The 14275-nt window shown below is 47.0% G+C and overlaps 1 protein-coding gene across 1 annotated transcript in view; it reads left to right on the forward strand.

The window, feature by feature from the left end:
- The window catches only part of AUH (AU RNA binding methylglutaconyl-CoA hydratase), a 140905-nt gene that overhangs the window by 42513 nt on the left and 84117 nt on the right, over positions 1-14275 (forward strand). The window contains exons 4-5 of the mRNA XM_077759487.1: positions 8802-8894; positions 10301-10357. Coding sequence (XP_077615613.1) covers positions 8802-8894; positions 10301-10357 — 150 coding nt within the window. The remainder of the gene's footprint in view (positions 1-8801; positions 8895-10300; positions 10358-14275) is intronic.

Here is a 14275-nt window from a genome sequence, read left to right on the forward strand (position 1 = left end):
GCTCACTGATAATATTTTAATTAATATTTATTATTTTAATATTTTTAGACCTTTTCTCAGCCCTTGCATGAATATTTGTATCTATGCATTGATATATACGTTGTATGCAAGCGTATATGTGCAGATAACCACATAAAAAAGTTTTCTATTTTTTAATTTTATTTTTGGAAGTTAACGACTTTCTAAAATTTATCCATTTCATCAGGATTTTCAAATGCATCGGTATAAAGTCATTCATAACAGTCTCTTACTGTTTAATGATCTGAAGAATCACTGGTGACTTTTCTCCGGGTACTACTTGCTGGTGTTCTCTTTCCGTTTCCCTCTGATCAGTCCCTCCAGAGGCTTGGCAGTTTTACTGTGCATTTCCAAAATCCCTTTTGTCCCTTATCAATCCTCTCTATTGTTTCTGGTTTATTAATTTCCACCCTGGTTTTTATTAAATTTTTTTTTTCTTCCGGTTAAATTTGCTGCTTTATTTTAAACTCATTGAGATGGGCGTTTCCCACATTTTTGCCGAGGAGGCATGCATCAGACCTCACCGCACCTGTGCGCCTCCCCGCCCCTCCTGCCCTCTGCCCGTTCCTCCTCGCCCCTCCCTCAGTGGGGTCCTGTCACCACTGACAGGTTCCCTGAGTTTTTCTAAGCTGTCCCTAATTCGGTGCACGCATCAAGTTTTTTTTATTACTTTCAAAAATATGTTTTGATTCTTTTAGAAACCTCTTAAGTCCCTTTATAGTTCAATGTCATGTTGGCTTCATGTCTTGCTGTGAGAATCAGTGTTTGAAGATTGTGGATCTCAACTTTGTATGGACATTTTCTTACGGTTTCTTTCTACTGGTTCTTACCTGTCTTGTTTTCTTTCTTTCGTTCGTTTGTTCGTTCTTCTTTTCATGTTTGTTTATTCTGAGAGAGAGTGTGAGCTGGGGGAGGGGTAGAGAGGGAGAGAGAGTTCCAAGCAGGCTCTGCACTGTCAGCACAGAGCCTGATATGGGGCTGGAACCCAGGAACCGTGAGGTCATGGCCTGACCCGAAACCAAGAGTTGGAAGCTCAACCCACTGAGCCGCCCAGGTGCCCCATGTCTTGTTTTCTTGGTTATCTGTTGGCTGTGTGGTAGACGTTGTATTTGAAAAATTATTTCTGGGAATATTTGGAGTCTAGTTTTCTCCAATTGTGAGTTGTTTTTGTTTTTGTTTTTTTTTACCACTGCACTTTTAAAAATTGTTTCCTTGTCTTATTTGCTAGCAACATATATATACTTTATATATATAAAGTATGGAAGGGCATTTAGGTAGTTTTTAGTTTTGTACTAGGACGAACAGCAGTGCAGGAAATATCATACATATCATTATGATACCTGAGGGAGCCTTAGTAAATAGAAATCCTTCTCTCTAAGGTTTGGAATAAATTGAAAAATAAAATGTAGAAAAAGGGACAAAAATATTCTCTGAACTGCTGATAGGAGCTCAGTTGAAGGTTGTGGCTTTAGATCTGTTGATGAGGGGTTGGCCCATTTGGATGCCCCACGTCCGGTTGGTGTCCCCGGTCACAGCTAGGCCGGGTTGGCACAGGCCACCCCCTGCGCCAGTTGGCCCGGCGCCTGCATTGCGTAAGTCACAGGGTGCTTTTCACATGGGCATGGAGGCGAACCTGTGTTCTTGGAAAGAAGAAGGAGCTGAGCTAATGTGAAGCCCATTTCGTATTTTTAAAATTTATCCATTTTAAGAAATAAAACATTTGTTGGGGTAGAAGAAATCTGGGGGCCAGAGTTACAGGAGCACGGGACCCGCTTCTGTTAGCCGTGCGTGGTTAGCGCTTCAGGGAGGAGGAGAGCGAGTGTGCAGCCGTCTACACAGGGCACTCCAGTCGGGAACGTGCCTCTGGAGGCGGGTAGCTGGAGCCTGCGCTTCCCTCTGCTGATCCTCACATGGTGGTGGGAGGGCTCGCTCTCTCTGCCGAGTTCCTGAACTGGGAAAGAAGCGTGCCTTCGGGCCGTCCATGTCTTCTGTCCCCAGTTCGCTGGTCTCTTTGCTGTCATTCCCTGGTTTACTCATTACACGGTGGTCAGAGCATGGCTGTGATGTCTGTGCTGTTTTGACTTGGTTAGTCGTGTTTGTGCTCCGTGGGCGTCTCCACGCTTGGTTGCGGCCCGTCTTCCTCGTGGACCCTCCTCCGCTGGGCCCCACACGGGGGGCTGCGTGGCCCGTTTAGTGCTTTCCCTCAAATGCGGCCTTCACCTACTAACATTATGAGATGTCTTCCTTGTAGTGGACTCTGAGATGCGCCATAGGCATCCTTCAAATTAAAAAATTATTTTTCTCTTTTGTTTTAGATGTTTCTCTAATGTTCTGCTTATAATTGGGTTTCACGCTGTGATCTGTTTGGAGTCTTTCCCTTACTAGATGATTACAGCCTCCCTAAATGTATTGGTATGTTGGATGCTTATGTCAGTCATGATGCTTTATGCCTTCTGATTTTGGTGGTGTGACATTGATCGTATTAAATATGCTATGTAGTTTCTTGTTTTTATTTCTGTTTGTGGGTTTCTTCTAATAGGAAAAGGTGGTTTTTTGTAGCACCTGGTTATTTTTATTGTAACCTTACATAGTGTACTTGTCCTTTCCTTCGAAAGTTCTGTTGACTTCTTAACTGTGAGCAGCTACGGGACCTTGCTGTTGGGTCTCTGCGATGCCCCAGGGCGGCTTTATTTGACGGGGACTTTGGGTGGGAGAGCGCCGCTCTGGGGTTGGCCCTGCTCCATAACCTGCAGTCAGGCCCTCGGGGCCGGCTGGGTTGGAGGTTTGCAGGGAAATCTCAAGTCTCAGTCCCGTTCCAGCCAGCTGACCGTTGTCTTGCACCAGTGCCCTTGGTCACCGCGGTCGGGCCGCGTGCACTACACGTTTGCTCGAGGCCTCCCGGCGTTCGCGGGGCTCAGAGCCAGCGTGCTGGCCGGACTTCGCCGGAGGTCTCTGTTTCGCTTTCTGCGGACTCCTGGTCCTGGGTCCTTGAGGAAGGATGGAAGGTGGCCCCGCGGTGCAGAGTCCTTCCTCGCAGGCTCGGAGTCCAGACCGTGAGAAGCCGTGAAGGCCAGGTCCCTGCAGCCAGGCCACCTGTGCTGGAACGGTGGCTGTTCCTGGCAAATAACAGCAGGTCCTCTGCCCCATGTCCCCATCGGTGGTGAAGGTCCTAACAGTTCCGATGTCACGAGGCTGGTCGGAGGCTTCAGTAATATTTGTCGGGTGCTTAGGACAGTGCCCGCAGGGAGTAAGTACTTTCTTGCATGTGCTGGGTCTGTAGGGAGCCGGATGGAAAATGGGGAAGGCAGGTACATGAGAGGTTGGCTTAGAAGCGTCCAGGATCTTCCCTCAGATTGTAGAGGGCGCTCCCTGATGCCTGGGAACGGTGGCTTCCGCCCTGCCGTGGGACACACAGGCCTCCACCCAGGCCTCCCGCCCCCTGCCCCCTGCCCGGTGTGTGGGACACTCAGGCGTGCAACCTGCGGACTTGGGCAGGAGCGGTTTTGTGTCTGTGGGCCCTTGGAAACTTGATGATGGGAACGGGGAAGGGCACTTTAAGCTGAAGGTGAAAATTTTAGTTGGAGTTAGTGATAGTAGGAATTTATTGTAATGTTCAGTTGACCTTGATTTTATTTCTAATTTTCTGGGATGATTTCAGTAAAGTTAGATTTCATGTATATTATGTGGGCCATTTCTTTTGAAATATTTGATTTCTCTGTTTTATATAAGAACATGATTCTTTAGTCAAAACTATATTTAAAAATCACGACCTACACTAGCATTTTCCCTTCATAATAAGATTATGTTTTTCTGGAAACCTCTGGAAACCTCTGTTACATGTGGTATCTCTCTCAGAGCAGAAAGTAGGTCCTCGTTGCCCCTTCCCGTCATTCGTGGTCTCCTGACTCAGTGGCCCCCATCATTGAGTGTCCTCCCGTGGACCACCAAGGTAGGCCAGAGCCGTCCTGGGCAGCTCCTTTATTTTTCTCTTATAACAGCAAAGCTTTCATTGTTTGCTTTAAGTACATTTTTAGGAGCCTTTCAAAGGGTTGTTATCTTCTTTGTCACACCTGGCCCGTTTCCTGGTACTGAGCTCAAAATAGTTTGTGAGGCTGCTGGTTGCGCAAGGCGTGGGGTCATGGGTTCTTGCTCTTGGAGTGGGGCGCTCACGCAGCTGCCGTTCTCGGGGAGCCTGCCCTTCTGCCGGAGCTTCGGTGAGGCCACTGAGCTTAGCAAGTGCTCCCAAGCAGAAAAATGCTGGACGTAAAAGCAAGCATGTGAGGTAACCGTGAAACTAGTGTGCTTTGGGCTGACTCATCTTTTCCTGAAGAAAATTTGCTAAGAGAAACGTCTCTCAGGGAAGGATTAGGATTATGTAAAATTGAAGAGTTTTAAAAAATTTAGTTAAAAATTTTTTTTAATTGAAGTATAGCTGACACACTAGAACTTCAGAATTTATAATGTTGTCAAATGGTTGAAAGTGAGTTGCTCATTGAGTGCTAATTAAGCTGTTCTGCGTGAATAATTCTTTAGTGGGAAAAATTTTATAGACTGCTTTAGATAATGCTAATTTATGTTGATCAGCCTTTGAAGGTAGCAGGTAATTTACCTGTTTAATGATCTGAGTGTGCTAATACTCTACTTTCCTTGTTCTTGTTTTGCATAAGGACCCTGCGTTTCTTGTCATTTTATCTTATATATGTCACATAAGATGTGATGTGAAAAACTTACAGCCCCTTGACAAAACTTCTTAAGTTTTTAACTATCAAATTTGAAAATCATTTTCATTATTTCCAAAGAGTATAAGCATGTACGGAAAGTGTTTATTCTCTAACTTCAGAATTAAGAAAACGTGAGCATGAGACTCATTTCACACCCNGCTCATGCCCTCTCCCCCATCATTTTATTTTCTCAACATAATGTTTATGGCACTTCTTACCATGAAACGGAGGGTATATTTACTTATTAGTTTCATTTGTATTTTTACACACATTACCTCTTTTTCTCCTTTTACTGACATTTTATCCTTCCAAAAAATGACAGCGTTTTAACTTTCTATTGGCTACATGTGATTTTTAAGTATGATCTTTATTTGGGAATATTAACTAAGAGAAGTGTAGAGCAAAGCCTTGCCAAATCTGTGAGGCAGCCGTCCTCTGAAGCGGCATTAAGAACAGTGTAGGTGCCCAGGAATCGTCATCTTGCTGGAGGCTTCCTGTTCCGCCTCAGGGCTTGTGAACTTGTGGACTATCACTTTTGTAAGTTATAGTCAAATTATTCTTTCGACCCCTCTGCTCAGTCTACATTTTCAGTGCACAGTTTGCCGTGAAGAAAATTTCCTCTGCATATAAATTTGTTCCTAGTTTGGGAGGGTGTCTACACACTGTGAGACGGCCTCTCTTAGCCGAGTGGGAATTCTCGGAAGCTGGAACTCAGTGTGCATGCATTTCAGACCTGGGTTTGATTCGGAGATCCTTTAAGCCCCCTCCGTGGTGTCTGTCCCCGAAGAGTGCTCCTGCCTCCCCTGCCGGTAGCCGGCAGGGCAGTGCCCGTGGCTGGTCATGTGGCTGGGAGAGGACACGCCCCTTCCTGCTCCATCCCCCTCAGGGACCTCTGCGGCTTTTCTTTGTGGCTCCACTGGGAACATAAGTCTGTGTTATGTCTTTAAAGTGCTAAGTGAAGGAAGCTGATGCAAAAAAGACACGTAGGGAGAACATGGGGTTTCGTGCAGCAGGGACAGAAGAGGCTGTCGCAGCGCAGTAAGAAGAATGTGACCACCAGCACCCGTGCGGCAGGAGTCTTCCTTTCGGAGCAGGCGTGTGCGAAGCCGCGGAGGGCGGGGGAGGGCTTTGGAGCAGGGCCTTGCAGGGCACTTGGCGGCTAGCGGGGCATTCCGGGCGGAGGGCAGCCGTCCGCAGGTGTGGCGGCACGAGTCTGGGGCAGGACGTGGAGGACGTGCCTGTGGTTGGAGAAGAGGTGGGGCTGGTGGACAGAACCCCGTTTATCGGGTGCGTCCTGTGCCACGCAAGTCGTCTTCTCCATTTTGATCCCGAGTGTGGAGAAAGTCGCTGCACAGCTCTAACAGGGGGACGGGCATGAACGCATTGCCGTTTAGAAAGGTTATACTGCAGGGAACAGGGAAGATGGGCACGAAGGGGCCAGTCGCAGATGCAGACGTCCGCCGGTAAGAAATGAGGGGACCCAGAGCTCTGGCTGCAGGAAAGGGGGGGGCTTGCAGATTTGTGAGCTGTGGAAAGCAGGGCATCTGTGACGACTTTGGACTTCTGTCTCGGGGAAGTTGGTGGATGGATGTACTGCCAAGTGTGAAATCGAATCCAGAAGGATTGACAAGAAGCTGGTGATACGTGATAAAGCATTCACGTGGAGATATCCCAACAGGCAGGCACTTACAGAGATGCACTTGAGACTGAAGTTGGGCTTTGAGAGAGACATTTGGCCATCATTCGTATTGTGGGCGGGGATGAGACCTCCTGGGCGCCACTTCTGTTGAGAGGGAAAGAAGGTGGAGAGATAACCGGAAGAGGAAGGAAAGACAGGAAAGTTGACAGAGGGACTTGCCATGCAGAGAATTGGTGGAGGGGTGTCCGGCAGTAGAGTCTGATCATCAGAGGCAACAGGTTTGCTGGGGACCAGACAACGGCCCTTGGTTCCGGGACAGCCTCACGGCGTCACTGGCAAACAGAACAAGAGCAGGCTCGGAGGAGACTCGGGGTGGGACGGGCCCTGCGCTGGGGACGCCGCTCACTCCCCTTCCGTGGGGAAGCTTGTCCTAGAGGCCGGAAGGGGGCCGGGGAGTTGCTCTGAGGGCAGAGCTGGGAGACTGGGGAGGCGGGAGCCCCACGCTGTCTGGACACAGGCTCTCGGTCTGTAGGAGGGAGGGAGGGAGAGCCAGGTAGCAAAGTGACTCCATTTGACTTGGTCATGGCTTTGGGTGACCTTGGAGCCACTCAGATTAACTTTCCATTATATTCCTTGATGGATCTTTGTTTGTTTGTTTGTTTATGTCAGATAAAATTAACCCGATACTTTTTTTTCATTAAATTCATTTCCTGACGGTAGACATGGCTGGCTGTTTATTTTTTCACCAAGTGTGCTGTAAAGTGTACCTTGGGGAGCACGCGTGAGTCTGGCCTGGCTTCTCGCACCCTCATTTCCCCCCAAAATGTGTCGACAGGTGCAGACAGGTGGAGCGCACCTGTTCCGCAGCCCCATCAGCCCCTGTGCTCTCGGGAACATTCCGGTCTTCCGTGGCAGCAGGGAAATGGACCCTGTCCCGGCATTTTCACGCTCGGCTCTTAAAGTCTAGCAAGAAGTTGCTGCGGCCAAGGTCAAAGAGGTTGTTGCCTGTTTTCTCCTCTAGGATTTTGATGATTTTCTGTCTTAGGTTTAGATCTTTCATACATTTTGAGTTTATTTTTGTGTATGGTGTAAGACAGTGGTCCAGGTTCATTCTTCTGCGTATCACTGTCCAGTTGTCCCAGCACCATTTGCTGAAGAGACTGTCTTTTTTTCTATTGGATACTCTTCTGCTTTGTCAAAGATTAGTTGGCCACACGTTTGTGGGTCCATTTTTGGATTCTCTGTTCTGTTCCATTGATCTATGTGTCTGTTCTTGGGCCAGTACCGTACTGTCTTGATGATTACAGCTGTGTAATACAGCTTGAAGTCTGGAGTTGATGCCTCCAGATTTTGGTTTTCTTTTTCAAGAAAACCAACGCCAATTGCTTTGGCTATTCAGAGTCTTTTGTGGTTCGATACAAACTTTTGGAATTGCTTGTTCTAGCTCTGTGAAGAATGCTGGTGTTATTTTGATAGGGATTGCATTGAATATGTAGATTGCTTTGGGTAGTATCGACATTTTAACAATATTTGTTCTTCCTATCCAGGAGCATGGAGTGTTTTTCCATTTCTTTGTGTCGTCTTCAGTTTCTTTCATAAGCTTTCTATAGTTTTTAGCATACAGATCTTTTACCTCTTTGGTTAGGTTTATTCCTAGATATTTTATGGTTTTCGATGCAGTTGTAAATGGGATTGATTCCTTGATTTCTCTCTCAGCTTCTTCATTATTGGTATGTATGCCAATATATATATATTTATTGTGTGTATATGTGTGTATATACACACACATATATATATTGGCATAAATCTGTGGTAAAATGCCACAGATTTATGTACTTTGATTTCATATCCTGTGACTTTACTGAATCCATCTATCAGTTCTGGCAGTTTTTTGGTGGAGTCTTTTGGGTTTTCCAAATAGAGCATCACCCTGACTGCAGAGGGACAGTTTGACTTCCTCCTTGCTGATTTGAATGGAGAGCCATGTTACTGCTGAAGGAGACTGTCATTGTGAGGGCCAGGGCAGTTCATGAAGGATTAGGAATTTCGCAGTCACGCCTAAGTCATTTCGAATAGGAATGTGTAGGAACCAAGCAGCTCACAAAAGACTCTAGGCTCTAAGATTACAGCCAGAACTGTGATTGTGTTCATTCAACAACAAGAATTTAGAAAAGTATTTCCATAATATGGGAAGAGTTAAGATATTAGTGCAGGTCTTTATGGGGGAACCCTGTACAATCAATGCATGGATTTGAAGAATGATGATGAAGGAAATGACTCTTTTATTAAAGGCAAAAAGGATACAAAATTCTCTGTACAGTATCCCAGTTAAAAAGAAATTCGCCAAGAAAAGGTGTAACATAAATTACATTGTAAGCTAACGATCTTCCTGAAGAAACATAACATCTTTCCTTTTATTTCAGCTAATCTCCCAGTGCCAACGATCGCAGCCATAGACGGACTTGCTCTGGGTGGTGGCCTTGAGTTGGCCCTAGCATGCGACATACGTGTAGCAGGTGAGAATTAATCCTAGCGGATATCTTCAGATAATTCGAAGTAATGTATTCTGTTCTTTTCCTCATGTTGAGTAGAGCATTTAGAAAAAGTCACCCGTTGGGCTTAAGGAAGTGTTGAAGATTTCTAGTTAAGGAAACGGTCTGGTCCAGTTTCTTAGTCTTGGCACTTAGGGTTAGGGTTAGGGTTAGGGTTAGGGTTAGGGTTAGGGTTACTGGGAGGGGAGAGCCGGGATTGGGCAGGCAGACCTGAGCCTGAGCCGTAGGGCCTGCCCGCCTCACAGCCCTTAGCTCCTCTGCAGAGGGGGCCAGCGGTAGCTGCCGTGGAGATCGCGAGCTCTTTCTGCTCCGGCACTTATCTCTGGTTTGCTACAGTAATAACAGTGTCTCCCCCTGACGTCCTCCTGAGGCGTGGATGAGGTGACCACAAAAGTGACAGTGAGAACAATTAGTGCCGACTGTGTGCTGAGTGTTGACACCCATACTGTTCTCAGCACTTGACCTGCGTTAAATCACTCCATCGGCCTGAGAACCCTGTGTGGTGGGGGCTGCGGAGCCCCGGCCCAGGGCCTCGGCGAAGCAGGCGGCAGATAGGTGTCACGTCCTCCCCTGGCTCCTGCTGTCGCTCTAGATGCAGCTGCCTGGTGAAGACGGAGTCCGCGTAAGGGGGTTTTCAGTAAGTTTTGACTGTTTCTCGGAATTTATGGCTGGTCCACGCAGACTTTCCCTCTTACGTTAGTCTCTGATTGTCTGAAATCATGAGTTTCAGATGGAGGAGCGAAGGTCCACGAAATCCATTTCTGAAAGGGTGCAGATTCCTGGAATTAGGATGTAGGAAGTGGTCCAAGTACATTTGGATATGCAAATAAATAATTAGGATGTTTTAAAGTAGCCATGAAAACAACATGTGGAAAGAGGAGCCCTGTCCAGCTGTCAGAACAGTAAAACCATTTGTCAAGAGTAACTGGAGATTTGGTCCTGAAAAGATGCCATATCTGATATGATAGACTCACTGGTTTGGAGGCCTCTTCAGGCAGCTGAAGAATTCCTACTCGTCAGCCCGCCTCTCTCCTCATCCTCAAGAATTAATGGGCCCTAAGCCTTCAAATGTGACTCGGCAGTATCAGGTCAGATTATGTAGAGGTAGCCCTGGTCTTTCTGCATCAAAAATTAATTCACTGCCAAGCAATTTTTAACAGAAAAGGTTATGTGAACCTCTTAATATATGTCATTTGGAGTGTTTACCTATTTCTGTAACCAGATGCCTTCTAATGTGACTTTTAAAAGGATTTGTGACACAAGTTTAATTAGTAAACAGAGTATTTGTAGCTTATTTTACTAAGCTTTTTGAGTCATAATATTTGAATATATGACCTGGTTGTTACTTAATTTTCTTCCTTCCTTTTTAGCTGCTTCTGCGAAAATGGGCTTGGTTGAAACAAAGCTGGCAATCATTCCTGGTGGAGGTATGACTTGTTCACGCCCGTCTTGTTTATTCTCAACAGCAGGGCATAAGGCCCAAATGTGCTGATTGAAAAGGCAACGTTCTGGATGAAGAGACTGATGCCGTACTGTTTGCTTTTGTAGCAAAGTCCCCCTCGCAGTGTGCTTCGCTTAGGTGGACGGAGATGGTGGGCGTCAGCTGCCGCTCTGTCTGCAGGCTCTCCTGTGCTTTTCTCTATAACTTCTTGATTTTTATATTATTTTCTTGGTCACATCCGTCTTGGAGGATTGCACTGATAATTTGAAACTTCCACGTGGGCGCATAAATGTGCACAGCCTCAGAGAGCTGCGCGCACAGACCCCGCGGGGGGCCGGGCAGGGGGTCCAGGCTTCGTGCTGGCTCTTCCGAGCTCCCATGCGGCAGGGCAGAGGTGGGGTCAGTGGGTGCCTGGATTCGGAGTTGAGGTGTTTCTCCTTTTTTTTTCCCTGAAAGTTTATTTATTTGAGAAGTAGAGAGCAAGCGAGTCGGGGAGAGAGAGGGAGGGAGAGAATCCCAAGCAGCCTCTGTGCTCAGCACAGAGCCCATTGCGGGGCTCCATCTCACAAGCCGTGGGATCATGACGCAAGCCGAAACCAAGACTCAGACGCTTAACCGCCTGAGCCTCCAAGGCGCCGCTGTGATTCTCCTGTCACTATGGAAAAATAGGTGGGCTGCTTCTATTGGGAGACTCATTTAAGAAAGCAGCTTTTCCAACATTGATAATGAAATCTCGCATCACTCGGTGAATCTGAAATTTTGGTTCTTTTGTCTTTTGTCTGATGAGAGAACTTGGAAGATCTCTCAGAATGTAGACCTCATTCGAGATGTGCGTGTGGCTGATTTGCTGGTATGTGAGTGGAAGATCAGCAGTGTAAAAATTAAGAGCAGTGTTTGAGCAGTTTAGTCATGTTTGTACCTGAATAGGTTAAAATTGCATGTTTAACCTTATGGCTATTGTTTATCCTGATTAAGTGTATAAGTAGAAATTAAAACACAATTCAGCGAAAGTCTGACACGCCAGGTCAGTGTGTCAGACTCACTAGAAGGTCTCCACCGTGGTAATCCGTGCAAATGCTGTCCGTGTAGCATCTGATACCTCGCTGTTCTACCAGGCGGTCTTTCCCCTGGGGACTCATGAAAATACAGGAGGATTTCTATAGAAATGGAGCCAATTGGAACGAATTATCAGATAACTGTTACTGGAAATAAAACAAGGTTTAGAGAAAGGATGATATGATGTGTTTCTGAAGCTCTTTTAAGAAGCAAGCATTGGTTGCTAACTGGGGTACAGCCAGTCCTAGAAAGATAGCTGTCAGGGAGCAGCGACCCCCCGGAGACAGGTCACCTCTGAATGTGACCTTCTTTGAAAAGGGGTCTTTGCAGGTAAAGTGTTTCAGGATCTTGAGATGACCTTGGTCTGGATTATCTGAATGAACCTCAGAGCTGGTAACAAGTGTCCTCAGGAGAAGAGGAGAGAGAGGGGCAGCGGGAGGGAGGCGCCTGTGAGGGCAGGAGGCCTGGCACCGCTGGCTGTCCCCCGACGCGGGACGTCCCTCCCCCGAGCCCACCGGGGGAGCCGGCCTGCCAGCCCCTGGAGTGTGCGCCCCTGTCCTCTGGAGCAGTGAGGGGAGACCGTTCCTGTGGTTGGAAGCCTGCGAGTTTGTGACCGTTTGATACAGCAGCACCTGAAGGCCGGCACAGGGGTGTCTGGGGTTTGGTAATTTTTTCGGACAGGGACTTAGTGGGCGGCGGAGAAAGCGGGTGGGAGGAAGATGAACTTGGCAATGGACCACTCATCTGCAGTATCTTGGAGGTGAAGTATTTTGTGTTCAAACCCCACGAAGGTGGAGCAGCTGTGCTGGAGGAGGCAGCCAGTCGCCGTGGCGCTGGCGCCTTCCGTCCGCACCCACCCGCGTCTGTGCCTTTTGAGGTCTGGAAACGGGCATTTTCTTCCCAGCGCACCGCAGTTCCTTAGGGCCCTCCTCAGTTGGGCCCGTTAATTAGGACCCACTTTTTGTTAATTTGATTTAATTTGGGCTGTGTCTTCTCATGATTACAAGTATTTCTAAAATTTTTATTAAATGAATTTATTTGTCATAAAATTCAGAATGCTAGAAGACTTTTCCTGTCTGTTTATAAGAGAGAGTTTTCTGCCTCTTTTTCTCCTCAGTGAGTCTGCGGGAATGTATTTCGGTTGCTTACTATAATGGAGCTTTCGGGTTCAGGGCTCTGCACGTGTGGCCGTGCAGCCTCGAGTCTCCGGTGCTGAGCGGGAGGACCCCGGCGGGCGGGTCACGTCCATGGGAAACAGACGTAGCACTGGTTCTCACGTACGCTCACGTTACGGTCAGGAGAGCTCCCCGCGCCACGCCTGCTTTTGGTTGGTTTTTTTTTTTTTAATGTTTTTTAACATTTATTTTGAGACAGAGACAAGAGTGTGAGTGGGGGAGGGGCAGAGAAAGAGGGAGACACAGAATCTAAACCAGGCTCCAGGCTCTGAGCTGTCAGCACAGAGCCCAATGTGGGGCTCGAACTCACTGACCCTGAAATCGTGACCTGAGCCAAAGTCAGACACTTAGCCAACTGAGCCCCCAAGGCGTCCCCGGCTTTGCTTTTTTAATTCAGGATCCCGTTAAATGTCAGACATGTTGCATTTGGTTTGATATACAGGGTGGGGTGGGATGTTTATTTTGTTTTTGAATCTAGACAAGTCTTCTATCTCTCTGTTTTCTATAGCAATGTTTTAAAAAAGAATTTAGGCAAATTATATTACTGGCATTTGTACATTCTGGATTTGGGCGAGCCATTTCCTCAACTTTAGATCTAGGTTAGAATATTTTGCTAAGAATACTCCATGGGCCATGCCGTGTTTTTCATTTTCATTTTATTTGGTGGCATTTGATACTAGGTCATCACACTTTGGGTGATGGTAATTCTGATCACTTGGTTCCTGTGGTGACTAACATTCTTAGAATCTTTTCAGGAAAACAATGTTTAGTATTAATAACTCCTATTGGCATTGACCGTCCCCAGATTAAAAAGGAGAGAAGGAAATCAGAGCCCTCATGGGTCAGTGGTCGCTGGCTGTAGGCAGCCCCTTGGCATGCTTACCAGGAACTGTATCTAAGGTGTGTCTGTGAAGTAATGCGGATTTTTAGGTCCTGTGAGTGTGTTGTCCTAAACACAGTAGTCATTTTGGAAAGTTGTATGTACAACCTGTGTTGAAATCCTCTTAGACTTTACATCAGAATGTGAGCTTACTCTTTGGAATATCCTCAGTAGTGAGTCATCTTTATCCTCTGAGGGTGAATTTGACTTTCATAAATAGCACAAGTCCTTTCTGGGGCAAATCTGATTAATAAGGTCATGCTATTTCAGGAGGAACAAAAGTGTAACAACAAAAATAAGACTTTTTCTTAAGAGGCTCACGTAATGTCACACATTCACCCATGTCGTGAGTGGACCACTTCTCAGCTGACCTGCACAGGCCAGCACTCCCTTCTGCTCTCCGAGGTCAAGTATGTTTATTAACACGCATCTTATGCTGCAGAGGCTCATTTCCTTGTACTTAAAATGTGATTCAGTGGCCTCTCCTGATTACAGCGTTCTGAGGGTTATTTGTTGGCTTCACGCTGTTGACAGGCCATTCTCTTAGTTGCCGTGGAGGAAACTTAGATGTGTGTGTGACTCAGCACTGTCCCCTGTGAACGCTCCATCTACAGTCCGGTAGGAGAGCCATGGTGTGCAAGTGTCATAACCGCCCTGCTACAAAATTGTTGGAATCGAACAGGTGTACGACACTTTACGCATGTGAGCTGTGAGCTGGAGAAGCGAGTGTGGGTTCTGTCAGCTATGATCTTCGGTTTACCAGACCTGCAAAGCCCCCCCCCCCCCCCCTGAC

Source organism: Crocuta crocuta, unplaced genomic scaffold (genome assembly GCF_008692635.1).
Source record: "Crocuta crocuta isolate KB4526 unplaced genomic scaffold, BGI_CrCroc_1.0 scaffold41, whole genome shotgun sequence".
Classification (NCBI taxonomy): Eukaryota; Metazoa; Chordata; class Mammalia; order Carnivora; family Hyaenidae; genus Crocuta; species Crocuta crocuta.